Source organism: Sinocyclocheilus anshuiensis, unplaced genomic scaffold (genome assembly GCF_001515605.1).
Source record: "Sinocyclocheilus anshuiensis isolate Anshui unplaced genomic scaffold, SAMN03320099.WGS_v1.1 scaffold918, whole genome shotgun sequence".
NCBI lineage: Eukaryota > Metazoa > Chordata > Actinopteri > Cypriniformes > Cyprinidae > Sinocyclocheilus > Sinocyclocheilus anshuiensis.
Genome location: NW_015540946.1, coordinates 463,366 through 490,048, shown reverse-complemented (window position 1 = coordinate 490,048; position 26,683 = coordinate 463,366). Strand labels below are relative to the sequence as shown.

The 26,683-nt window shown below is 36.3% G+C and overlaps 2 protein-coding genes across 3 annotated transcripts in view; one reads left to right on the top strand and one right to left on the bottom strand.

Moving 5' to 3' along the window:
• Positions 1 to 3,609: 3,609 nt before the first annotated feature.
• Positions 3,610 to 23,186, top strand: LOC107689780 (28S ribosomal protein S5, mitochondrial-like). Its single transcript, XM_016487925.1, has 12 exons — positions 3,610 to 3,626; positions 6,862 to 6,963; positions 7,957 to 8,085; positions 9,667 to 9,792; positions 11,235 to 11,468; positions 12,188 to 12,222; positions 17,134 to 17,224; positions 17,569 to 17,615; positions 17,885 to 17,942; positions 18,608 to 18,670; positions 19,986 to 20,122; positions 21,835 to 23,186. Exons 2-12 carry the CDS (start codon positions 6,915 to 6,917, stop codon positions 22,057 to 22,059), a joined length of 1,194 nt encoding a protein of 397 aa, XP_016343411.1. The 5' UTR covers positions 3,610 to 3,626; positions 6,862 to 6,914; the 3' UTR covers positions 22,060 to 23,186.
• An 85-nt stretch (positions 23,187 to 23,271) lies between these two features.
• Positions 23,272 to 26,683, bottom strand: part of LOC107689781 (myelin and lymphocyte protein-like) — a 5,314-nt gene continuing 1,902 nt past the window's right edge. Inside the window, exons 1-4 of one of the 2 annotated variants that reach the window (XM_016487927.1) lie at positions 24,706 to 24,830; positions 24,332 to 24,499; positions 23,901 to 24,038; positions 23,272 to 23,654 (exon numbers count right to left, since the gene is read on the bottom strand). In XM_016487927.1, coding sequence (XP_016343413.1) covers positions 23,580 to 23,654; positions 23,901 to 24,038; positions 24,332 to 24,499; positions 24,706 to 24,729 — 405 coding nt within the window. In that variant the 5' untranslated portion in view covers positions 24,730 to 24,830 and the 3' untranslated portion in view covers positions 23,272 to 23,579. Of the gene's footprint in view, positions 23,655 to 23,900; positions 24,039 to 24,331; positions 24,500 to 24,705; positions 24,831 to 26,683 lie in introns of those variants that run through there. The other variant, XM_016487926.1, reaches the window with a different exon arrangement.

The window sequence follows — 26,683 nt, the reverse complement described above, 5'->3', positions numbered from 1 at the left end:
TTGCACCGTTGCTTCCCTTCCCTCCCCTTTTATCTCTTTCAGTCTATTTTCCTTGCTCTCTCTTTCTCTCTGTAATAGAGATTGTCTGTCTAATGTTAATTGGCCTAATTCATATCTATGGAACCTTAAATTGGTTTGATGGAGTCGAAACAGAAGAGAGAGAGAGAGAGAGAGAGCCCTGTATACTAAATCTAGTTACTTCAAGCATGTTAAATTAAAGCAGTTGGCAATCAATTCTAGGCTCAAATTGTCTCGTTCAACTCTCTTTCTTCCACTATTCTCTCAGCTGACCTCTTTTGGAGGTCAAGGTTTCCACTTAAAACTCCCACCAATTAAAGTTACATCTTCTGACCTCATGAATATTTAATTTGACACTGAATCTCATTTATTATTCATGTGCTTCTGCAATTTTCTCAAACTCTTTTTAATTATTTAGAATGTACTATTTTAGTGCATTGTTACAATTGTTAATTTCACTTTTTTTTTAATGAGTCAGCATGAAGTAAAAATTATACTATTTACGTTTTATAATACACATTCACTTTTTGCCAGTGCATGTGATTACAAAGAAGATTTTGCAATCTTTCATCAAAATTTAATAACTTGCTCTGCCTCTGCAACCACCTTTTTTGGCCATGTATTTTTGGACCTTGCGCCAATCTCTTTTAGGCTCTGTCCGAGATTACATACTTTATGTACACTTGCAGTCTTGCAGAATTTATCTTAAAAATCTCAGAAGAGTACTGCAAGGGTGCTAAGACATCTAGAAATGTATCATTACATCACTTGCTCACTATTGGATCCTCTGCAGTGAATGGGTGCCATCAGACTGAGAGTCCAAACAGCTGATAAAAACTTCACAATAATCCACAGCACGACTCCATTCGATTAATTAACATCTTTTGAAGTGAAAAGCTGTGTGTTTGTAAAAAACCAAATCCATCATTAAGATATTTAACTGTAAACCATCTGGCCAATTACCACTTCATAATCCGTAATAACACTTCCTATAGTCCACCAACATACTTGTTTAGAACGGTTAGATTGTTTTCACTTGTAAATTTATTGTCACTTGATCTGTGTGTATTTCTCTCCTGATTCAGATGAAATTACTTTTTTACTGGACAAAAAAATAGAAGATTTCTATTTTAGCTGGAAGAAACGGTTTGAAGGAAAGAAAACATCTTGATGGATTTGTTTCTTACAAACACTCAGCTTTTCCCTTCACAAGGCGTTAATTGATGGACTGGAGTCATGTGAATTACTTGTGGAGTACTGTGATGCTTTTATCATCTGTTTGAACTCTAATTCTGACGGCACCCATTCACTGCAGATGATCCATTGATGAGCAAGTGATGTAATGCTAAATTTCTCCAAATCTGTTCCAATGACGAAATAAACTCATCTACATCTTGGATGGCCTGAAGGTGGGGAAATTTACAGCAAATTATTTATTTTTTTCTGGTGAATTATTCCTTTAATATCCAGTGACTCAAAAATATTTGTGTTGGCCTACACAATAAAACTATAAAAAAAAAGCTTACATATAAACTGATAGAGGAAACAAATGGTTTGTGCTTTGTTTTTACAACACCTCTCTTCCATTACTGATATAAGCAACTGAACATTGTTTATAAATGTTTATAGACTATTGAGTTTGTTATGGTTATTTTGCTCTGCGGCTATGGAAATAAGTCAGTCTATTATCTACTGAGCATAGGACAAACATCTCTGTCTTTATCCATCTCTCACTTTCTCATACATTCACACAATTACAGCCGCTCCATATATTGATATTTTCAAAACAAATTTCTGTCTGAGATGCACTTTGTGGAAAGCCACATTTGTATTACACAGAATAAAATAATGAATTCATGGGTGTACTCACACTCAAGCATCTGTATGTGTCTATGTGTGTCTGCGTGTAAGAGATTGAAAAGCTGTAAAGGCCAAAAAAATCACTGAGAATAAAAACGTTGGTTTTTATTTACGGTGAGATACCCTGGCTCTTTCAAGGATGTTCTTTTCCATGGCAGCCTTGTAGAATTTATGCTGACGACAGCAGCTCTGCAAAAGGCCCATCAATATCACGCTATCACTCTTAAAAATAAAGGTGCTTCAAAAGGTTCTTCAAGCGATGCCATAGAAGAACCTTTTTGGTTCCACAAAGAACCATTTAGTCAAAGGTTCTTTAAAGAACCATCTCTTTCTTACCTTTTTATAATCTGAAGAACCTTCTTTCGCCACAAAGAACCTTTTGTGAAACAGAAAGGTTCTTCAGATGTTAAAGGTTCTTTATGGAACCATTTAGACAAAAAGGTTCTTCTATGGCATCGTGAAGCACCTTTATTTTTAAGAGTGTAGAAGACATTCTCAAACTCCACAATACTTTAGCCTAGAAATATCTTCTCTGCTCTGAAGACCAACCTGGAAATTCACCGTTATATTTCTTTTACAATTGACAGGAAAAAGCCACAAAGGATCATAAATGCAGTCGGTGAAATGCATTAAGCAGTAAAAGAACCAGTCCTGTCATTTCCAAATCAGTTTAACAAAACAAATTTTAATTAAATGCCACCATGTGTCTCATCAGACTGATAAAAAGGGCCATTTATGGATGTTATGAAGTTTGTGAGATTGAGAAATGTGTGTGTTGCCATGTGCCTCAAATTCAATTAAATCTTTCTAGATCTGTCAAATCACACCCTTGATCCTCGCTATCTGTGTGTGTTCTGTAGTTTGTCTCCCCGACTCTGATTGATGCTCACAGGTAAAGTATAATTTCAGAGGACCCACAGGTGAGAGAACACTCTTTTGGCCTCCATCTCAGATGATTATGTAGCCAAGAGGCCGCCAATTACGTTCAGTGGCGCTGGTGAGTGTGTGATTGCAGACCCAGATCCCTGCAGAGAAGCTTCACCACAAGAGCCACTACCTGAGGACACATTTGGTTATGATGTAAATGAAAACACTAAAAACAATCAGTGTTACTTTAAACAAGTCGAGAATCAGGCATTTATTTCTTATGATTATTTTCAGTAGGTTACTTATTCCAAATTATATCACATCAGAAAAGAAAACAAATGATGACTGGTTTCCTCGCATGTGCGTTCAGTGAATATGCAGTGAATAATAGAGTCAAAAATCCAGAACAAAAGACATTTATGGGCCACTATTTTTTGTCAATTAAAAACATACAATGTAGCCATTGTAGTCTAGTTCCTCAACAAATAAGTCTTAGGACAATAAGTCGGTTGTGTTTAGAACGGTTTAGTCCGATTCCTGAACAAATGAATCTGAGTCGGTTCTTTTTAGTGCATCGAAAAAATACAGCCCATCCAGTGTAGTTTGATTCCTGTAATGTGATGTTTGGGGTTTGTCATGTTCATGTTTTCATTTCTTTTATTTTGTAATTGTTTTATGCTGTTAGTGTCATGCTTCCCTTGCCCTCTTGTCGTCATGCCATTGGTTCCTCTGTTCATTGTGTCATGTTCTGATTGGTTGTCTTAGTCATGTGTCTTGTTTCCCATTGGTTTGTTCTTGTCATGTGACCCTCATTGTCTGATATAAGTAGCCATCATGTTCCCATAGTCTTGGTCGTGTATTGATGTTGTTACCTGCTGTTGGTGAGTTTAGTCTGTTCATGCCTCGTCAAGTCTGTTCTAGTCAAGTCTGTTCATGCCTCATCAAGTCTGTACTAGTCAAGTCTGTTCATGCCTCGTCAAGTCTGTTCTAGTCAAGTCTGTTCATGTCAAGTCAAGTCTCAGATATTGTTTGGATGTTTGGCTCACACTGTAAATAAACTGCATTTGGGTTCTTCACTACACTTGCCTTCAGTGGACTGGTTCGTTACGATTCCCAAACAAATTAATCTTATGAGTTTTATTTTTTAACTGAATCAAAAACATTTCAGCATGAGCAGTCTAGTCTGATTGCTGAACAAATGATTCCTATTAGTAAGTTCTTTTAACTGAATCCAAAACACACAGAACAAGCACTGCAGTCCAAATCCTGAACTATACTGCCAGCTCTTTTTAGTGAATCAAATTTACGGTTTTCTTGTACTTAAGGCTCGTGACTCTTAAGACTAAAATCAGTGTATTTACTGAATGATCATATAACAATGTTAAGAAATTTGTCAAGGTATTAAAAGTTACCACTTTCTTTTTATTTGATTAGTATTGTAACATGAGGCTAAATATTGAACTGAAGTTATGAAGACTCTAAAAAGCCTGTGTAATTTAAAACTCTATGTAAACATGTTTTGCAATAATTAAATGTATTTATCAAATTTCTCATAATTTGCATTTCAATAACTTTACGCTTGAACTAGACTTCTGTCATAAACATAATTGTTTCTACATTGTACATTTCTAGTTCTCTTGTAGAAACCATGTATTCCAGAATGAACAAATTGCTTTTTTACCTAACCTCCAACCTCAGATGTGCTGAAGCTTCTAAAAGCTTGTTTTACAGTTAGAAGATTGTGAGAGCCAGGACCCAAACTCATCTGAAGACTGGCCATAAATGAGACATTCCAGTGCTTTGATTTGACAAAATTGAAGAATTGTAGCGGCAAAACTCTGAATGGATTTTAACACTTATATAAAACAAAGGTTTGGGTGCTGATTTGCAGTCTGTTGGATTGGAAAGATGAAAGCAATCAAACCCATAGCTTGGTTTATTATTGGCCACTCGCCTCCACCCAAACCAATCACCTCGCCTTCCTCCCTTTTAATCTATCAAGATTATTCTGCGTCTGCAGATATAATGATTAATAAACATCCACAGCATGCTGACAGGGCCCTTGCAGAGGCTCCTTAATCTGTTTCCTGTTGCACTGACGACGGCTTGGGCTGTCACACAGGGAATTGGAAAAGCTTGTGTTTGGATGCATGCAGGAACACCGCTCTAAAATTTTAGACAGCATTTATCAGCCCGACAGTTCTGCAAACTCTCGTCCTCTACCTTTCTTTCGACTGCTTTTTCCCATCAGCTGCCTTTCTCTGACAGCCTGGTTCAAACTGTCACTTCCACTGAAGCAACTCTTCATGTTATGTATGGGTTCTCTCCTCCTTCCCCTCTGTTTTGTCATTCATGCCTTTCCTGGCTGTTATCTTGGTTCTTCACCCTCTGTACTTCTTCTTGCCCTCTTGCTCTTCTCTTTCTCTCTGAATATGTCTTAGTCAGCTCCCTACTGTAGTTCAATAGCAAGTGCACTAACTATGGAGTCAGACATTTCCATTGTGCGTGCACACACACACACACACACACACAGGCTATATTGTTTTTTGTTTTTTTTCCTTTTTTGAAATTATATTTTGTTCTCTATTTCCATGAACAATCCTGCTAGTAGGATTAGAGCAGTGTTATTTTAGTATCATTGATATAGTTTGTTAAAATTTTGAATTAGGTTTTATTATTTTTCATATTTTATGTAATACATTTTAGTTAAAACTTTTGTAATTTTGTTGTATCATTTTGATTAGTTTTGTTTTATTAAATATTATTTTTTAGTTATTAGTTTGTTTATTTTAAGTTATTTTAATACTTCAGTCCATCAAGTTTAACTACATGAAAAATGTTGCCTTGCCAACTACTTAAAATAAAAGAAGTTTAATTTTTTAATATAGGCCTATATTTAATTTAATTTTCAGTTAACATTTATTTTATTTCAAGTATGAAAAAGTTTTTATGGTTTTATTTAACTATAATAACCCTGAATTAGAGATTATATTTCTATTTATTTGTTAATTTATGTTCAGCAATTTTGTACCATAGTACAAATATTTATACATTTTCAAAGCTTGTTTTAGTAATATATCTGTATTTTTGTAATGTCTGAATGCCATTTTAATGCGCAACCTCACAATCATGCTACAGGTATTACCGAGTCACAGATGTCCCAATTTTTAAAAGATCAAGACCCTTGCTAGCAATCAAATATATGTTTATAATATACTGCTTTATGCCACAGGAAACTAGGGAGTGGAATGTGACACAGCCTCTTACCCTTGTCATTTCCCATATTATCCACTCTCTTCTTCTCCTCTTCTTTACGAGCACATTTGCACTGATTCAGATTCTCTAGTCACCTCTTTCCGGCATGTTCCCCTGTGATTCTGAAGCAGCCTGAACAGTGCACAGTCTGACTAAAGCTGATAATGGAGCTGCTGATTAAAGGATATGAGGCTAGGCTCTACTGAGCATGCAGGTGTCATTCCTCCGGTCTGTATCACAGGCAGAGCGCTGATGGGTGTAATGCCCAAGAAGACAGCACAGACATCAATGTGTGCCCCGAAGAGAGCTCCGGAGCGCTGTAACTTGCATTGAAACGCTGAGGGCTATGATCTGGAGATCATAGTCCTCAGCATTTCAATGCAATTTTCATGTTTTTCTTTTTATAAGCATTGCATACGTGGCCTTAAACATCCAAAATTACACCCAAGCAGGCCTACTTATAATATGCAAATGATAAAATTGCCATAAAAATAGATTTAAAGAAATACTTCACTATTCCAAAACCACTTTCTTACTTTAGTCATGTCTAAAAGCAAGGCTAGTATTTATAGCATGGGCTACTACTAAACTGTGTTTGTCCTACTGACTCGGTGTTAATAAAGCTACCCAGTGTAATCGATGTGAAGATAATGAAGCTATAAAAATATTGTGAAATGTATTTTTTTTTTAGTTAGATACACTGCATAAATTATACAATAGATTTCCAATCTATGTGAATCTTTATGTGAATCCGATCTTGAAAGTGCCCTATAAAATCTGAAAAAGCCATTCCCTTTCAAAAATAATTTTATTTATCGTAGTTTATGAAAAATCAACGATTCCTCAAGTAATTTTGCGCAGGCACAGGTTTGGACAGCACGCCCGGCGTTCAAGGACCCCCTCAGCATCCGAACATGGCGGCGGTCACAAGGCTGTGTTGTGTACTCCGGTTGTCATTTGAAGGTGCAATTTTTTTATAACTCTTTTTTTAATTAACGTTTGTTTTTACCTTTGGTGGCGGTTGTCTTTGAGTTTGTTGATAGCTACGTATAAATAATGTGTAGATTATAAGAGGTTTGAAGATAAAGGTAGTGTGAACATGCTGACGGTCCCTGTCAAGAGCAGAAGAAACATGGTGTTTGCCTCATAAAAAATAAATACATGACCCTAAAATGATTTCTCTCATATAGATAACACAGAATGTCTGCCCTAAATACCACCCTAGATATCTCTGCCATAGCTTTCGGTCATCTGTCACACTGACCTCTGAAATGTGAAATATGTGTGATGCTCATGTTTTTTTCTAATCATTTGAACGCAATGTCTTGTTTTTATTGTTTTAAATGTCTTCGTCATTCCTGATCTGAAGTATGAGAATTCTGACCTTACATGATGTTGTGTGAAGAGCTGCAAGTAGCTGCTTAGTATAGCTTTTGCTTATGTTTAGTGTACTATAAATGAATAATGTATCCAAGGAACTTTGACGTGACTTTGACCTTAACAGAGAAGCAGATAAAGCCTTCATCAAATGTTTAGGCACATTACATGTACTCCTTGTTTGTTTATTTGTTTTTGTAGTGGTCTAATGTACAATATAATATATATATATATATATATATATGCATGCATGTATTATATAATATATGGAAACCAGAGATAATCATCGGTTTGGAAGAGGTTGCGTGAAGATTTCAGTAGAGAGGTGACATAAGCTTCTAAGCACTTGGAGGCAACGTTTATTAGATATCATAAAAAATAAACTTGAAAATTAGACTTTTGGGTGTTGAATGATTTTGTATCATGTACAAATATATCATATATCATGTCTCATGTACTATGAGCCATTAGAATAGATAGTAACCTCTGTGCATCTGGCTTTGTGCAGTATTGGTACAGATCAAAACTTTTAGTTTAGCTTTTAAGAAATGTCCTGTCCTCTCTCTCTCTTGTCAACAGGTGTTGGAGCTCTGAGAGCTCTAGGGGGCGCTGCTCACCTCTCCAATTTGGCAAGGCCCAGTCCCACCCAGCATGCTCCAGTCACTGCTGCCCTGCAGCAGAACAGACATTCAAGCTTCTTTAACAAACGTAAGCAGCTGTGATATGCTTTGTTTGATTTTAGTGAGTGTCGGTAAAGATCCTGGAGTGATGGTGCCTTATTGCTTGGAGATCTGGGTTGGCAGCCCATAGGTCACAGGTTTGACTCTCAATATCATGAGCACAGGGTTAATGAGATCTCTTTTCACCACTGTACTCTTGAAAATAGTGCTTAACCTCAGGTCGCTCCAGAGGGGACTATGACTGCAGATACTGAGGAAGATGAGTAAAGCATTCAATAAACAATACAAAAACAATCAATATAGTATTATTTTATTTCCATGTCGTTGAACAGGAGCATATCATTGGCATGCAGTTCAGGGTTATCATTGTTAACTAAAACTAATACTATAAAACATTTTTTTGTTAATTAAAACAGCTGAAATAAAATAAAATATATTAGATTAAAAACATCTACTAAATGCAAATGTGAAATGTTGAAATGTAACTTAAATAACTTGAAGCACTGAATTTATTAACTGGAAATTAAAAATTAAAACTACTACATAGCGAAATGACTTAAAATTACATTAAATTTAAAATGATAATTAAAAAGCCAAACATAAAAGCTAATTCAAAAGAAATATATAAATTATAATAGCATATAAATTATGCTACAATAATGCTGATTTTTTTTTAGGTGTTTTTTCAAAATTGAATTTCTCAAATGGTAGCAAATTTGCTTTTTAAAATACATGGTTTACATTAATGCATTATTTTTTTTATAACTATTTTATATTTAACTGATGTGTGTAATTACTATTATTGAATAGTAATATTGTAGAAGTAAAGCACAGATAGTCACCAGCCATCTTTGCTGGACCATGAAATCTGACTATAAATATGACTCTTAATTTGAGTGAATTTAACAAAACTTCTGCTTAACAGCCTTTTTTTCCTCTGATATATACAACCTTTGTTGTTCCCCCAACTCTTTTGCTTGTCTGCTTTCATAAGGAAATGCTTCTTGAGACGGGAACGCCTCTTCATTAAAATAGTGCAAACTTAGAAAATAGTACTATTATAAGGAAAAATCTGTACATCCAAAAACAATTTTTTTAACTTTTAAAACTATGTGGGGATATGCCTTCAGCAGCTCTCTTACAGATGGCGTGGTTGCGTGTACGGACATGAGTGTTTGTTTGAATGCTTAGGTTTTGTGTGCGTCAGTGTGCATTGGAGATGTTTGGTTGTCAGATAGAATTATGAAATTTCTTGAACTGCTTTTGTTGGAATCGGATGCTTCATTAAGCCTGGTAGGCCTCTCTGTCTCATTTAATTAAGTCCTAATTAAATCAGAACAACATCAAACAACTCCCAACTTCCCAGATTACCCAACCCCTCTAAACACACACACACAGAATACAGATGAAACTTCATAATTGCATGGTAAAACCAACAGCTGGAATTTACTTTTTACTGTGCAGTCGTTATCTAAATACATAGGTTAACACACTACTCATGGCTTTATTATTCATTCTTCACCTTATTTGAGTGTGTATGAGTCTAATAGACTGTATTAGTGATGTGACTGTATGTGTGTGATTTATTGACATCCATTTATTCTCTTAGTGAAAGCTGACGAGCTTTGGCGGGGAGTCTTAGCTGAGTCCGGTGCCGGTGCCAGAAAGGGAAGAGGAAAGAGAACCAAACGTAAAATGAAAAAAGATCTCAACAGAGGCCAGAACCTTGGAGAAGGTACATCCTACCCATAATATCCTCTTATCTTTGCCTGCTTCACAGCATTGACAGAACACACTAAAACATTTTATGGGGCTTAGTTTTAAACTTATATTTCTTGTACCAAAACATTATAATTTAAATAAGGACAATAACTTTTAAAGAAGAAAAAAAATTTACATTTTAAATTTTACATTTGATTATAATTAGACTTAATTTACACCAACATTCAGAAATTTGGGGTTGGTCGATTTAATTTATTTTTAAATGTTTTTGAAAGAAGTCTTTTATTCTCACCAAGGTTTTTTTTATTTGATTGAAAAATACGGTAAAAACAGTGATTTTGTTAAATATTACTGCAATTTAAAATAACTGTTTTCTGTTTCAGTATATTTTAAAATGTAATTTATTCATGTGATGACAAAGGTGACTTTTCAGCAGCCATTACTCCAGTCTTTAGTGTCACATACCCCTTCAGAAATCATTCTAATATGCTCATTTGGTGCTCAAGAATAATTTCTTATTATTATTAAAGTTAAAAACAGCTGCTTAATATTTTTGTGGAAACCGTGATGCATTATTTTCAGGTTTCTTTGATGAATTGAAAGTTCAAAAGAACAGTATTTATTTGAAATGGAACATTTTTGTATTATTATAAATGTCTACTGCCTTTTTATCAATTTGGTATTTGCTAAATAAAAGTAGTCATTTCATTCATTCAAAACAACAACAGCAAAAACACCATATCATTCTCTAACCCAAGTAGTTAAACTGTCTATTTTTGCTACTTTTTGCTACCTTAAGACTTCTATGTAAATTATCTCTATTATGATTGGATAATTGCCAGTAGTAGTTCAGGAATACTGTATACGTTTTGATATGTATGTGTGGGCATGTAAATGGTGATATAGCATTTTATGATGTTTTTCAGCATACAAGTTAAAAATTGGACTGAGTGAGCTTATATAGTGAATGTTTGCATAGTAAATCAGACATTAATAAAAATGCCATTTGTTTGTTTTTAATCATACGATGCCTTAAAAAGAACTACTTTTATTACTCACCAGTTCTGGTTGTCTCTGGACAGATTGAAGGCCAACACTACATTAAAACGGCTATAAACAGCAGTAACTATTAGATGTCCATTTTAGTCTGTAGCATTTCTTGAGGTGTTTGCACCCACTATGCCAGTTAATGAATATCAGTCACAGCTCAGCTTCAAGTTTAGAGGTTTATATCTGGCGTTGGAATCTAACCTTCTCCTAAGCTGACATCACTCACAGAGCGCCACAGTTATTGAGTGGCATTATTTACTTTCACTTAAAAAGACCTCGGGGGAATCTATCGATTTATTTTTCTTTTCTCTCACACTCCCTCATGGAGGCTTTTCTTGAAACAAGGTAGAAACCGATAATAATGTGTATAACGCTCACTTTTGTGATTTCTTGTGTGCTCTTTAGGTCGTGCTGGCTACCTGTGGCCCGGTCTGAATACTCCGGTGTACAAGGATGGGTCCATCCAGAAACCCTCACAACGGGGAGAGGCAGAGCAGAAGGAGGTGACAGCAGCCCTGGAACGCCAGAGGGATGAATGGGACAAACGCAAGAAGACTAAGATAAAGAGAGAGAGGGGCTGGACTGGCTACTCCTGGGGTGGGATCAGTCTGGGTCCGCCTGATACGGGGCCCAACGGAGGTGTGTGTGTGGGACAGCTCTTTGATTTGTCCCGTTCTACTGAAAATGCGTGGTTAAGGAGATGCATGGCTGTATAGTTAATTTATAATGGATGTAGCTGAAATAGTCAAATAGTTTGATGAAACATGGTCTTTGATCATAATAGGATGTATTGCACAACACCTGCATCTACACGCTTCGATTGCTTCAACACACACACACACACACTCAGACACAGCGAAACGAGATGCAGAAAGTGCAATCTCCTTGCAATTTACACTGCTGTTCATCTCTGTTCTGCCGCTCACCATCTTACAGTGGGAATAGATTTCCCGTCGTCTCATTGGCCAAAGGGACGTGGGTGCAATCTCTGGTAGTCGTGGTGATGGATTGCCCAGCAACGGTGAGGCCTGGAGTCTAAATCATGTCTAGATCTGCTCCAACAACTTCTCACCCCTGAGTCACCACAGCAACACCTCCTCCTTTAAATCGAGGAAATATGCTTGTCTCTCGCAGGCAAAATGAAACACCTGTAATGAGTTACTGCAGCAACAGCACAGCCCTGGGGTTAGAGGTCATAACAGACCACTCACGTAATCTCATTTAACACGCTTGCTGTCCCTGATCAAAAACAAATAGGCTGTGTGAGCCTTTTTCAGCAATCTCAACCTGTGCTAATGATCTTTGGTGTTCATTTATAAACAGTTGTGACTTTGCTTTGTCCTTTTTTGTCCTTTCAGAAACTTATGAAGATTTTGACTCACGTGTGATAGAGGTGAGTACGAGCAGAACCATGGGTCCTACTAACATGAAATTGCATTAAAAACAAATTCCATAATGTGTTGAATTTATGATTGAATGTCCATATTCTATATGAATTTTTTTTTTATTCATTAAGATTTGATTGGATTGTTAAAAGTGAATTATCTTATTATTGGTTAATATTATTTTCCCCTACCTGCGACAAGGGGTTAATTTGATCTGCTTTGTCTTGTTTCTCCATTGATAGCCATTAGAATTGTGTGTTTTTTAGTGTGTCTATCACCCTTGTGTGTGTGATTGCATGCGTGTATCTCAGAGCTTCTGAACCACTCACTTGAACTCCTAAATGGGAGGCAGTCGGGGCACAAAATCTGCTCAGTACAAAATTACCATGTAGTGTGGAGTATCTGGAGAATTATCTAATTATACACAACAATGAACGTTTGATAAACAAATCTCTGTATAGAGCCCCTGGCTGGCACCACTAGACTCATTTAGCAGAAATGTTGCTGAGTTTAGAATGGAAATCAGTTCAGCAGTTTACCTCGGGTCCTTGTCTCTCTTTCACTTTACTGCGTTTTCCATATTGTCTTTCTTTCGTCCTCGGATTCTTTCATTTCCATATAGCTTTGTTGGCAAAGAAGTGGACCGGTTTACAGCCAAAGTTTTGTCTTCTCTGACTGAATGCTGCAAGGAATCAAATGGAAAGCTGATAATTTAGGTGAAGTGATTTCCTTTCTTTTCACTCTCATTGGCTCTGCTCCAAAACCTCGTGAGCTGCTTCATTGCCTACTGCCTACACAGGTAGTTGTCTTAGACACCAGCCTCTTAACTGAAATGAACCTCATAAATGACTTGGAATGCTCAGGAACTGTGTGTGTCATACACACTAAAGGAGACTTAGAGTGGGTTTCAATGCAGACTCGGTTATATACATATATGGGCCATTCTACAGAATTGGTCCAAACCGCTGTCCCACAACCAAAAAACACATTTAAAAAAGCATTTAAGTATTCAATCTTAGATGTTTACTAAGATCCTTCTATTCTCTATTGAAACCCACAATCATTTTTAAAATATTAGTAAGCTTAATATATATAAAATTATAATTTATTGGGTACTTTCAATTGGGAGGTGGCTGTCCCGAACATAAGCTGTCCCGAGTCTGGACAACTATATATCGCATGTGATCAAGCACATGGTGGCATGTTGTCCTCACATTACACCAGAGCTTGAGATAACCCAGTAAAGACACACTAGAGGGCTTACACAGAAATGAAGAGTATTTGCGGTTCTCCAGGACCTCCGTCTCTGTGGATGCAGATTTATTTGAAGAGGTTCTGAAAAGCTTGGTGACATTATCAGACTTGCATTTAAAGTGGCGCACTTTCCCTCCCTCCCTCCCGCTGTCTCCTGGGTGTCCTAGAAAAAGCACAAGTAAAGGCTGAAAGAGCCCAAGTACTTATAAAGCTACATTAATTAAGCCAAATATTTCTTGTAAACTCAAGAACTTCTCCCAAGGACACATGATGTCTGCCAAGAGAGAGGGAAGAGCGTCATAGTGCTCTAGAGCGGATGATACATGAACAAGACTGAGAGAGCGAGACAGACAGAGGAGGGCATGAGATATGGCTGATAGTTAGAGGAGAGTGATAAAAAGATGTAATGGTTATGGAGATAGATTAAAGCAAGAGGAAGACTTTTACAGTTTTAGGTTCCCATCTGCAGTTTATCATGTCTTGTAATGGTTGAATTATCTTATTCTCCTTTTCTGCATTTTACACACCATTTCACATAGTCACACTTTACATTGTCTAGTCAAGTTTAGTACTTTGATATTGTTGTCACACTATTCTTTAGGCATGTTTTACACTATAAAATTGACTACATTGTGAACTTGACTACATTGTCGGCACACTTTACAGTATATTATTCATTCTGTAATAGTTACAAAACACTGAATCTTGAGCTGTAAAAGAACACAGTGCCATGCTTGACTCCGAAATATGCAGAAATTATGTCAAATTAAAGTGCAGCACAGTTCGATAATTGCACTAAGCCATATGATGAATTCAGTTTTATTTTGTGTAGCCCTACTTTACACTGTAGTTAAGTTTACATTTGTAAATATTTTACACCGTAGTCCAGGTTAAATTTGTTGGTATACTTTGTTTACACTGTAGTTACATTGTGTTGGGATAATTTACACTAGTCAAGGTTACATTGTGTTCATATTTTACATTAGTCACGGTTAAATTGTCAGTATATTATACTGTAGTTATATTGTGTAGCATATTTCACACTGTAGTTAGTTAAATTGTGTGGTTATTTTATGCTGTGGTCAAGTACTTTCTAGACATAATTTACACTTTATGCTCAGACCTACAACATGCATCATTTACATATTTTTTCCCCTAAAATCAGATCTCTGTTTTTCCATTGCACATACAGTTTCTTACCAAAGTAGTTTACATATTATGTGTTGTTAGCCTCTCTTCAGTAGGTATTAAGAGATACAAAATGAGTGCCGTGACACCCATATTTGGAACAATATAGTAAAATTGCTGTAATTTCTATGGAGATTTTAAGATTTAATAATTCTGGCTAGCTAATATGTCTGACATTATATCTTTGGTGTGACACTGTGGTACATGCAATTAATAATGGCTAATCGGCAAAGATAAACACACTCATATGCATTTTTTATCTCTGAGCAGCATACAGAGGTGGAATTTTTGCATTTAATTTAAATGATAATTTTGGGCTGAGTCAACGGTTGTAGTGATTGAATAATGACATGACCCAGACCAAGTACAGCTAATGAGCAGATGTGCATGTGTTTCTATACAAACCTCTGTCATTGTTTGGAAATACTTGTTTGGTTTTCCTTCAGAATAAAATTGTTTTGCTTTTACTGAAGTGTGTGTGTGTGTGTGTGTGTGTGTGTGTGTGTGCTTGTGCAAGCGGTCTTGAACAGATGGCATGTGTTTCAGCATCACACTGACAGAATGCAGGTGGGAGTCCCCCCACCCATCTCTCCCTCTCTCTTTTTAAGTAAACATTGTTCTTCTTTTTATCCCCATCATTTTCGTTTAGTGCTTTCAGTTGAACCACACAGTGTCCCATTACTTAGACCTCAGTGATTTAGAAACCGAGGGAACGACTGCAGTGGATCTTAGAGAGAGAGTCACATGCTACAATCGCTAGTGATTCCTGTAAGCGTATTGATCAGTCAACCACGTGTGTTTGAGAGGATGCACATACAACAGAGTCTCTCAACCTGGGGTCACTAGAGATACAGATGAGGTTGTGGGTGACTTTTATTCTCACTGAGCAATGTTTATATACATAAAATATGGGTTAAAGTTCCCAAAGACTATCTTGGGTTTGCGACTTAAGTGGTAAAAATGGTTATCCTTAACAATGTACACATATCATTTTGGGTCACTATTATTTATTTATTTTTAAAGAAATTAAAATCTACTTTCAGCAAGGATGCATTAAATTCATCAAAACTTACAGTAAAGGCTTTTACATAGTTACAAAAGACTTCTATTTAAATGCTGTTCATTGGAACTTTCTATTCATCTAAGAATCTTGAAAAGAAAGTATCTCAGTTTTCACAAGAATCAGCAAGCAGCACAACTGTTTAACATAAATAATAGTAAGAAATGTTTCTTGAGCACCAAATCAGTATATTAGAGTGATTGATAAAGGCTAATGTGACACTGAATGCTGCAACAATGACTGCTAAAAATTCATCTTTTCCAACACAGGAATAAATTGCATCTTAAAATGTATTAAAATAGAAAACAGTTATATTGAATTGTATTGATTTTTCACAATACTACGATTTTCTGTGTTTTTGATCAATAAATGCAGTCTTGGTGAGCATAAGAGACTTCTTTAAAAAAAATTAAGAAAACATACTGACCATACACTTTTGAATTGTAGTGTAATTTTTCAGTTATGTACTTCTAAAGAGACACTGAACTCTATCATTTAATTGTTTGAAGTAGAGAATCACTGATAAACAGAAAAGGTGCACCTGAAAAGGTGAAATTGAATGATACTGAAGATTTAGGACCACCCTTGGCAATCTCATTCATGTGTGCCACCGTTGGCATGAAAAAGTTTTTTATTTTTAATTTAGCTATATATTTATTTATTTGAATGCGGAACTTCCTCTTGCAGTAATCCTTATCCTCACACACCCATATTTATTTAGTTATGAACTGTATGAAAAGCAAACAATCAAAATGAACCGTGTAGAGTGGATAAACCACGTAAAACTGCCTAGTGGGGTGTGCAGTGGCACTTGTAAGTTATGTACTTTTTTGCTGTCAGAATAAGAGACGTTACCGCAAGCGAGGCCTTCTGCAGAATGAGACGAGTACGTCTCAGCACACAAATATTATAATGAAACAAGACATGACACTTCAAAAGGTTGCTGACTGCTGTTTTAGGACATAATCAGCTATGTAACTTTTGTGCTTGAGCTCTTTGAACAGGCTGAAATCCTTCTTGTAACTTCCTCTGAACATGTTTAGTTTTTGCCAGTGGGTGGCTTTTTCTTTCAGCACAAAGATCTCATCATATCAATAATACTCCTACAGCAAACATTACATAACAGATTGCAGTAAGGAGCAGGAGCAAGAATGCTTTTATTCTGTACAAGTACTTTATACTATGCAATTACGCACACATCTGCAGCCTGAGGGGAGAGAGTGAGTGTGAGTGTGTATGTGTGACAAGGACTGCAGTATTTGAGAAGCATTTCAATAGTGTATTAGCGTTTTCCAGTAGGGTTGTACTGCCTCCTGTTGGTTGCTTCAAGGAGACACACACACACACACACACACACAGAAATCGATTCCCTGTAAATATTGGCAGTTATATGTGATGTTTGTTGTTTGATTGACAGGTCAAGAGTGTGTTTAACGTCACGGCCAAAGAGAGCAGGAAAAGATCCATCAGCGCTTTGGTCGCTGTGGGCAATGGAAATGGAGCAGCAGGTAAATACAGACGCATATACACCTTTAATGATGATTGTCTGATGGCTAAATGTGTTAATCTAGATTTGGGTCCTGTATACATTTTTTTTTGCAATATATGAAAATAACAAAGCAATGCATATAATAAAAAGTATTTATTTATTTATTAAACTCAAAATAGAAGAAAGCCTTATGTGATGTGCCTTATTAAACTAGCCTGAAGTAGTTGTTAATTTTGAAAGTATGCAGTTTTGCACATCTGTAGTCTGGAGTATATGGAACAATGCAGTAGTTTAATATGTGGCTAGTAAAAATACAATGGCTATAATCAGTGTTAATGAGCTGGTTTATTCACTTCTCTGCAGGGTTTGCACTGGGGAAAGCAGCAGACAAGAACACCGCACTTAGAAAAGTAAGCCACGGTCACATGCACACTCATTCACATGCACACAAAGTCACATACTGGACTCTAATTGCAGGCACGATTCCCCCATGAAGAAACCTGAGGTTAAATGACTCGCTCAAGGGCACAATAATGACAGAACGGGGCTGTGAGCTCAATAATTCCTCAGTTCACATCACACACTTACAAGACTTGAACCTCTAACGTTTGTGTTAGAGCTACCAGATCAGGTTACAATTAAATCATCTTGACGTTAAACATGCTGCTTTGTTTTACAGGCAAAAAACCGAGCCATGCATTATCTCTACTACATTGAGAGATACAACAACCATACCAGTGAGTCACACACTACTCTTTGTGCATGTGCGAGTGTTACACACGTGCATCACTGACTATCATATAACAAACAGACATCGTAAATCTCATGTGTATATGTGTGCTTTTGTGTGTGGTTTGAGAGAAGGATTCTACTGTGTCACAACATTAATCATTTACATAATATATGGTTTTTTAATGTTTTGATATTTGTATTTTTGAGAGCCTCTCTTTAAGGGCTGGGAGATATTTTTTCATTTCATAATATATTCACATTGATTTTGCTGGTGATATAAAATTAAGCAATGTTATTCATATTATTATTCACTTTTTACTGTATTTTACTTTAAACATTTTAATCAAATTTACAATAATGTGAAGAAATGATGATTCCTCTGATTACAAAAAAAAATGCTTTTAATTGATTTCAGATATATACATTGAACTTGATATACTAAAATATTTTTTCTTTTTATCACCCAGCCCTGTTTCCCATGTAATGTACTGAAATTACATTGCATTTATATACACTAGTTTGGAGTCAGTAAGATTTTTTTTAAATACTTATATTCAGCAAGGATCTAAGTGTTTTATATGTGTTTTATGACACTGAGTTTGCGGCCTCCTCGTATTTTTTGTTAATTTCTCATCTTTATAATTAATAATTTTTTTATCCTCATGTGCAGTATATCATGACATTGAATCTAAGTTTAAAAGGACCACACTCAGAATGAAGAAACAGAACAAAGGTAAGTGGCCTGACCTCACACACGCATATAAACAATCACAGTTTGCTTGATAACAGAGCTGTGAGCCCAGTATTTTACTGAGCTCGTCATACATGTTTTGCAATATGATTTGTTTTAAATGAGAATTTGCAGGGGGGTGTTTGCACATACATGTACCATATCCCAGATCCAAAACTCGGTTTCATGTTTCTCTAGATCATCTACGGCCCGTGTACTTGCTATTCAGATCTAGTAGTAGCATATATATCTCCTCCCCTGTGCCCACTTTAGATTGAATTTTGAGGGGGAAGGTCTCTAATTTTGCGACTACATGTATAACTTTTGACATCAACAGAAGTCTTACTGCAAGTTGACAGTGCAGAAATGCCAATTAAACTCTTCATCATTTCAAACAGTCAAGCAAATGTCTTCTTGATATCCAGAACAGTTCCCACATATAGTATTAGATTTTCTTTCACATCCATTGAGCCACAATGGGTTTATTTCATTCCTGACATCAGAGTTGAAATCATGATGTTCAGATTTGAGATGGGGCTGATGGTAATTGAGTTCTGAGCTCTGATGTGACTCAAATTCTCAGAGTCCACGACTCACCGCTGAAACCTGGATAATGAAGCCTGGCAGGAGCTGTTATGATTGGACCTGAAACTCTGGGAACCATGATCTTCCACCTTTCCTATCTTTAGACTCACATTGTTGTGTAATGTGTGTTTAATATTGTTCTTGAACACAGCCATGCGATCACACTTACCCTGGACATCTATTCTTTTACCTTCTTTTCTCCATTGTTAATCTCACCCATGAAAATATTCGCTGAGATTTTTTTGCATTTCAGCATGAAACAATATGAAATAGGCATTGTGATGATAATTATTGACAAATGTTTGCTCATAATTCCAAAACTTTTTTTTTGTTTATCTGTAACATATTTTTATATATTATCATTTGTTAAAGGGATAGTTCACTCAAAATGTTTTACATTTTACATTTTTATTTACTCACCCTCATGTCATTCCACACCTGTATGACTTTCTTTATGTGTAAGTAGAAAAGTACAAAAGATGATATTTTGAAAAATGTTGGTAACCAAACAGTTTTGGTTCCCATTGACTTGGACAAAAAATACATGTCAATGGGAATGGGACATATGTTGTGTTGTGTTCCACTGACGAAAATAAGTTTATGAATATGACAAAGTAAAAATGTATAAAACATACAGTGTAAGATATTGTAATCAAAACTTGATAAAAAAAACTGTATACAAAAAAAAGACAATCTCTCTCTTATATTTGATATTATTTTCTCTCTCTGTCAGGTTATGGTCTGCGTTGTCATCGGGCAGTAATCACTCTCTGTAAACTGATTGGGATAGAGGATATGTATGCAAAAGTAGATGGTTCAGTTAACCTCCTCAACATCACCAGGGCTCTCTTCCACGGCCTGGCCAATCAGGTGAGAGATTACATCAGTACAATAGCCAATAAGATCAGTCTTTGTACATGTCTCAGTGGCCTGTTTGATATAGTAACCATGATTTTTCCAAGTATAATGTGTTTCAGAATCAGCATCTTCCATTAGTCCTAAAACCACATTTCTGTCAAACATAGTCTTAACTAATGTTTATATGTTGTTAATATTAATCAAACAACAACTGAAAAGTCTTAACCCTTTCTTTGATCATTATTTGCTTAAATACTTGTAAGTACCTGCCCTACCCCTAACCCCAGCCATTTATTACCTATAATGTCAGAAGGATATTATGGGTAGATAACAGTGTTGTTCAACCCCCTACTTCATCCCTAACTGATACTAAAATCAGATTGATGATTCTTGAGAATGTTGTCCCAAGACCAGTAAACATCCAGGAACTTCATAAAGGAACAAATGTAAAGGCTAAATCCATATCATTCCAGTTGCTGAGTCCTCATTGTTTGGCCTCACTAAAGAATAATCTACTGTTCACTAGGAGCTTAAAGGGATAGTTCACCCAAAAATAAAAATGTACTCACCCTCAGGCCATCCAAGATGTATATGAGTTTGTTTCTTCATCTGAACAGATTTAAGATGAGTATCATGTACAATGTTTAATGAGTTGTACAATTCTGTCGAATTTGAGATGAACAGTTTCTATGCTTAATCCATCTGTTTCGAATACTGCAATAACTTAACTGAACATCATGTGCGATGTTGAATATGAGTCGTGTAACTGACTGTTGAACGCGAGACGTCTTATGTTTATAATGGTGTTTTTGATCCTGTTACCGGTTTACTATTTATTAGATTTATTTATATTGTTAGATTATGCACCCAGAGGTTTGCATTTCAATTTCGTTGTACTTGTACAATGACAATAAAGACATTCAATTCAATTTGGAGAAATGTAGTGTTACATCCCTTGCTCACCAATTATATAGTACACCTTATATAATACTTCACTACTTTATATATAAAACATTGTTTTGTACACATTGCTGACATTTTAATCAATTGCAAAAGTAGCATTGAGAGGTCTGATGTATTTTAGGGAGTCGGTTCATATGAATAAAACTAATGGTTCAAAACGAGTCCAAACAGCTGATAAAAAGATCATAATAATCCACAAGTAATCCACACAACAACATCAAGCAAAAAGCTGCATGTTAGTAATAAATCCATTAAGATGTTTTTAGCTTCAAACCATTGCTCGTCTGAATCGAAAAAGAAATATGCAAAGATCAGTCGTGTGGAGTATTGTGATGTTTTTATCAGCTGTTTGGACTCTCATTCTGATGGCAACATTCATTGCAGAGGATCCATTGGTGAGCAAGTGATGTAATGTTAAATTTCTCAAAATCTGTTCCCAACAAACTCATCTACATCTTGGATGGCCTGAGGGAGAGTCAATTTTCATTTTTGGGTGAACTATTCCTTTAAGTATGTATGGTCACAGTAAACTAAGGACCCTCTAAACCATGGCTGCAACCCTAATCAAAAACACCTGAACAAGCTAATCAATGTCTTCAAGATCACTAGAACGCTACAGGCAGGTGTGTTTAATTAGGGTTGAAGCTAAACTCTGCAGGACAGTGGCACTCCAGGACCGAAGTTGCCCAGCCCCTGCTCTAAACTGTGTCAGTGTATTTTTCAGGTTTATAACTGACTTCCTCTCCCCGGTCCTACTACAGGAGACTCATCAGAATCTATCTGATATAAAGCAGCTGAATGTGGTGGAGTTCAGGGCAGAACAAGGCGCTCTGCCCATCGTGGTGGCACGACCGCAGCTCGGTGCCCGTAAGGAACCTGAAGTAGAGGACGATGTGCCCAACACACGTCTGCACTGGGCTGACGTGAAGGCCTCACAAGGCGTTAAGAGATCAGTGTGGGCAGGGGTTAAAAGGACCATCTGGTGAACTGAATGATAATGTCCAGCCAATCCGTACTGCAGGCTGACTGTCTAGTGCAGAACCGTTTCTGGGGAGAGCATTGAAGCACGTGCTTGGATTGCAACCATGCTGTTAAACTAAAGGTCCTGAAGTGCTATATACCCCCACAAATGAGTGTTTATATGTCATGAGCCCATGAAAGATTAGCATGGAAGTGAATGTTTGAAGACTTTGTTCTCACGTACCTGCACATAACTTAACTGGAAGCACACCAATAAATCTACAATAAACCCACTTTCAGTGTCAACTCATTAATCTTGCTCATGTTTTGAGTAAAGTTGCGGTCACAGTAGTGTAATTTCAGCGAGATGTTGCGACCAAAAGGGTTTGCTGTTTATTATCATTTGTGTAGCGATGTATGAAGCACAGCTCTCACAGAAATCACTTTCAAACCCTGCAGTTTTCTTTTGGTCAGTGTGGCAAATTCACGTGACAAACTTGAACATGAGCAAAATCTGTGGCAAACACTTTCACCCTCACAAAAAATAGCATGGTTTCCTGTTGTAATGACTGGATTACGGCAATGATAAAATGCAAGTGTAGAGATGGGTTTTTTAAAAGTTGATGAAAAGCTGCATTGTCACAAGCATAGTGGTCAAACGTGTCAATCTAGCTCATGTTTAATAGAAAAACAATGGGAAAGCAGCACAGTGGAATGCAAAAACTCATTGTATGAACGACATTTTATACAGCCTAGTATATCAGTGTTTTATATGTAACTGTTTCGTGCACAGATTTACAATTGAGTTAGCTGATACATTAAATAAATGATACATTTAAAAAAAAAAGTTGTGTAGGTATGATGCATTTTAGAGAATAGGTTTGGCTTATTTGGTCAGTTCATTTGAATATACAAAATATGGTTGAAAACACCAATGTACAGACTCACTGTTTTGTTTTTGGAGTAAAATCCATATTTGGTCAAATTAGGGATATTTTTATTATTATTATTATTATTTATTTTAAATGTGTTTATTTGCCTGTTTGAAAATGCATGTAGTCATACGTAGCATATTTATGTAGTCATATTTATACAGCCCATACATAACTCAGGAATTACTTACACAGGGAATTCTGTCCAGTTCATATTCTTTCATTAAAATATTATGTTGTTCATAGTGCGTATTAGCTAAATATGCAAAATTTTATTTATCTGTTACAAAGGTACAAGAAGTATACAAAACCCACATTGTTTCTTTATCCACGTGTCATTGTACTAGTACAGATAGCATTTCAAAAAAGTTTCCCTTCGCCCAAATATAAGAATGCATCATCATTAGAAAAGTAATGAGGTTAGAATAATCTAATATGAAAAGAATAAGCAGGTTTATTCCATCATGATTGCTGTGGTTTGTGATTCTGTGTAGAGGGCACTAAGGACTGACCCCTGAGATTTCATCTTTCAGCCCCAGTGGTTTTCCAGTGTTTATTTTCAGTTTATTAAAGAATTTGTGTCAAACTGATTTCTTTTTGCTGAGATTATTTGATTAGAAGGATTTCCACCGCACAGCAGAAAGGATGCAATGGATGAAGTAGAGTAATGTGGCAACATACGAGAACACCTGAAGGAGAGAGGGTAAAAATTCAGCCAAACATTTGAACTTCAAACGGCTTTCAAAATGTTCAAAAATGGAAATTCATTTTTAGATTTGCTTAAGAATATTATAAATCTAAGTCTTTTTTAAATTACCTTTAAGTGAGCATTAGAATATGGCAAAGCTAACTAAATATACAAATAGGAGAAATTAGCATAAAAAATAATTCAGTAATCAGTATCAACAGACACCAAGTCTGTAATTTGTGCTTACCACAGCTGCGATGTCGATTTTATAGTACTTGTCATATGGTGCTGCTATACTGAATGTATTCATGCCGATAGTCACAATGGCCAGGGTCACTGATGCGCTCAGATAGAATATAACAGCAATCAGGTGATAAATAAAGTCCTGTACACAGAAGACATCATCAAAGCTAGTCCATTAAATATGTATATATTACCCACTCACACACACCAGACATTTACTACCACGTGATGAGGCGTATAATCTCACAGTTGATATATTAGCCTATATTATAGGCATATTATAATATATTATGTATCAGTGGTAATTTTGACAGCAAATCTTGATTTAGCTTTAGTAGTAGTCTTTTGACTAAAATGGCATTTAGTTTTAGTCAAATATTTTATATATTATAGGCCTATCTGATTTATTTTAGGGGGGATGTCTACTCCGCTCACCGCTGTAGCCCAGGCGCTGCTGTTTTTGTGTCCTCCACAGGCGAAGATGATGAGCCAGAGGAAGGTCATCACAAAGCAGAAGACTGATACAAACATCACCCATCCTTGAGGGTTTGGCGTTGTCACATGTGTAGACGCTACTAGGATCCATACTAGCCCTCCAAACACCTGTGGGACAAACAAACACACAAATGCAAATTCAGTGTGGTAATTTGTGCACATACATGGTGCAACCAACCACAACCAGACCAGACATTTGAATTTAGATAATTAGCCGTTTAACCGTTCATTCTAATTAACACACCTTTTAATGATAAACTCACTACTAACGTGTCTGTACACAACAATACAAACCCCAAGAAATTACAGTTGACCAGACACAGAGGTAAACATAACATGAAATGTATTGTACACACACACGACTCCTCAACAATACAAAACACACTAAAATATAGCTGCAAGCAGCGATACCACAAACAAAAATATAGGTAGCTAATTTATTATACAACGTTCTGGAATGCTGGGTTCTGATTGGGCAGTGTTGGTCATGACTCAGCTTTAATATTATATTGTGGCACTGTTTGTTTTGTTGCTATCCTGATGTTTTTTCCCTCCTTAGCGGAAGATTTAAAATAATGTATTATAAGATTATAAAATAATTTCGACTTTCAATTTATCAATCAATTAATTATTATCGATCAAGTTGGCTTATCTTTTTTTATCTATCTATCTATCTATCTACCTATCTATCTATCTATCTATCTATCTATCTATCTGTCTGTCTGTCTGTATGTCTGTATGTATGTATGTATGTATGTATGTCTATCTATCTATCTATCTATAAATCTGACTGTGCATAATTAAATAAATAAGTAAATGCTGTCTGTGCATTATCAACTATATTCTGAACACAGACACAAACCTAAACAACAACCGATGCGACATCACTCCTCTTACGATAACGCATTATTCATGCATTTCTCTCTCTTACACACCCATGGATTAATTTACTCTCACTACAAGAATCAAATACACACAAGCGGGCACTAAGTCATTTAAAGGTCACGATATTTCATTAGCCACAAGTACATAAGCCGGAAAATAAATTGTTTAATACAAAAAACGTTTCACAATAGTGTGAACAGCTACGCTCAATTTTCCCAATAGAAAAAAAGACAAGGTGTTTTTATAGAGCCATTTTATCGCATACATGTTTATCAAGTATATTAAGTCTAAATGGCCAACAAGAACAGAGACAGTGAGAAGAGTTGATGAAAAAGCACGCAGACGCACACACCGTTTCTGGTCTCTGTCTGTTCCACTAATCTTCCAAACGCACACCGACTCTCGCCTTTCATTTGATCTACTGATACATGACCTGAGCTCACATTCATGCCCTTCAAAGCTCCTATACTGAGATCAGACAAGAACCAGAACCACAAAACAAACTCTTTCTTTCAAACACCATTCTTTGATCCATTCTTACAGGTTAATTCAAGCGTATGGGTTCTGTAGGTGAACTGTATAGTGTGCCTCTCATTAACCTCGGTGTCAAATGCTACTGTGTTGGAGGTGCTGGACTGAGACTAAAGCAGCAGTTCGTTACAAACAAACAAACGATAAATAAGTAAATAAAATTATACTACGGGGCCGTTGAATGCTTGAATCTTATTGGCTGACGAACGTTCTGAGGTGTGCAATTATTTTCAGGGCAACGCACGGCGAACGTAGTTCCAGGCAGCTCTCTTGACCGCATTACAGCTCCATATCACTTCGCAGTTACTGTAATAACGGAAATTAGCATACAGTACCTATACAGCACTCAGGAATTACTGCAATCACACGTGCTCGCACACACACACTACAGTCAGCGCTGCCTTTGACGATTTTATCAGTTAGCCTATATAGTGTAGCAACTTAAAGGCTACATATGACATTTCTCACTAGCGAGGTAATAACAGCGCTGTTTAGAGACGCTGCTGCAGAACACTGTTGAGGGACGCGCAGAGGTAGCCTAATTAACACAAACTCTCTCTCTCTCGTTTTCTTTCTCTTTCTCTGTGTGTCTCTGTCTCTCTCGCTCTCTTTCTAATAACTTCATTAATAACTGCATTCGAATGCTATCAACGGCTCAAGCCTCCATTACCAGCTTTAAAATTACGTTTTGGAACTAGCAAAAGAGGCGTTGTATGAGATGCGGAATAAATATTCCTACTCACAATAGCGATTTAAGTACAAAAATCGGACGAATCCCTTTAAATATATCATCTGATGTCTTGAGGTGTGGTAACCGTAGTATAAGCGGAATAATTGACTCCGGGCCATTGAATTATTAGAAAAATAATGCACACC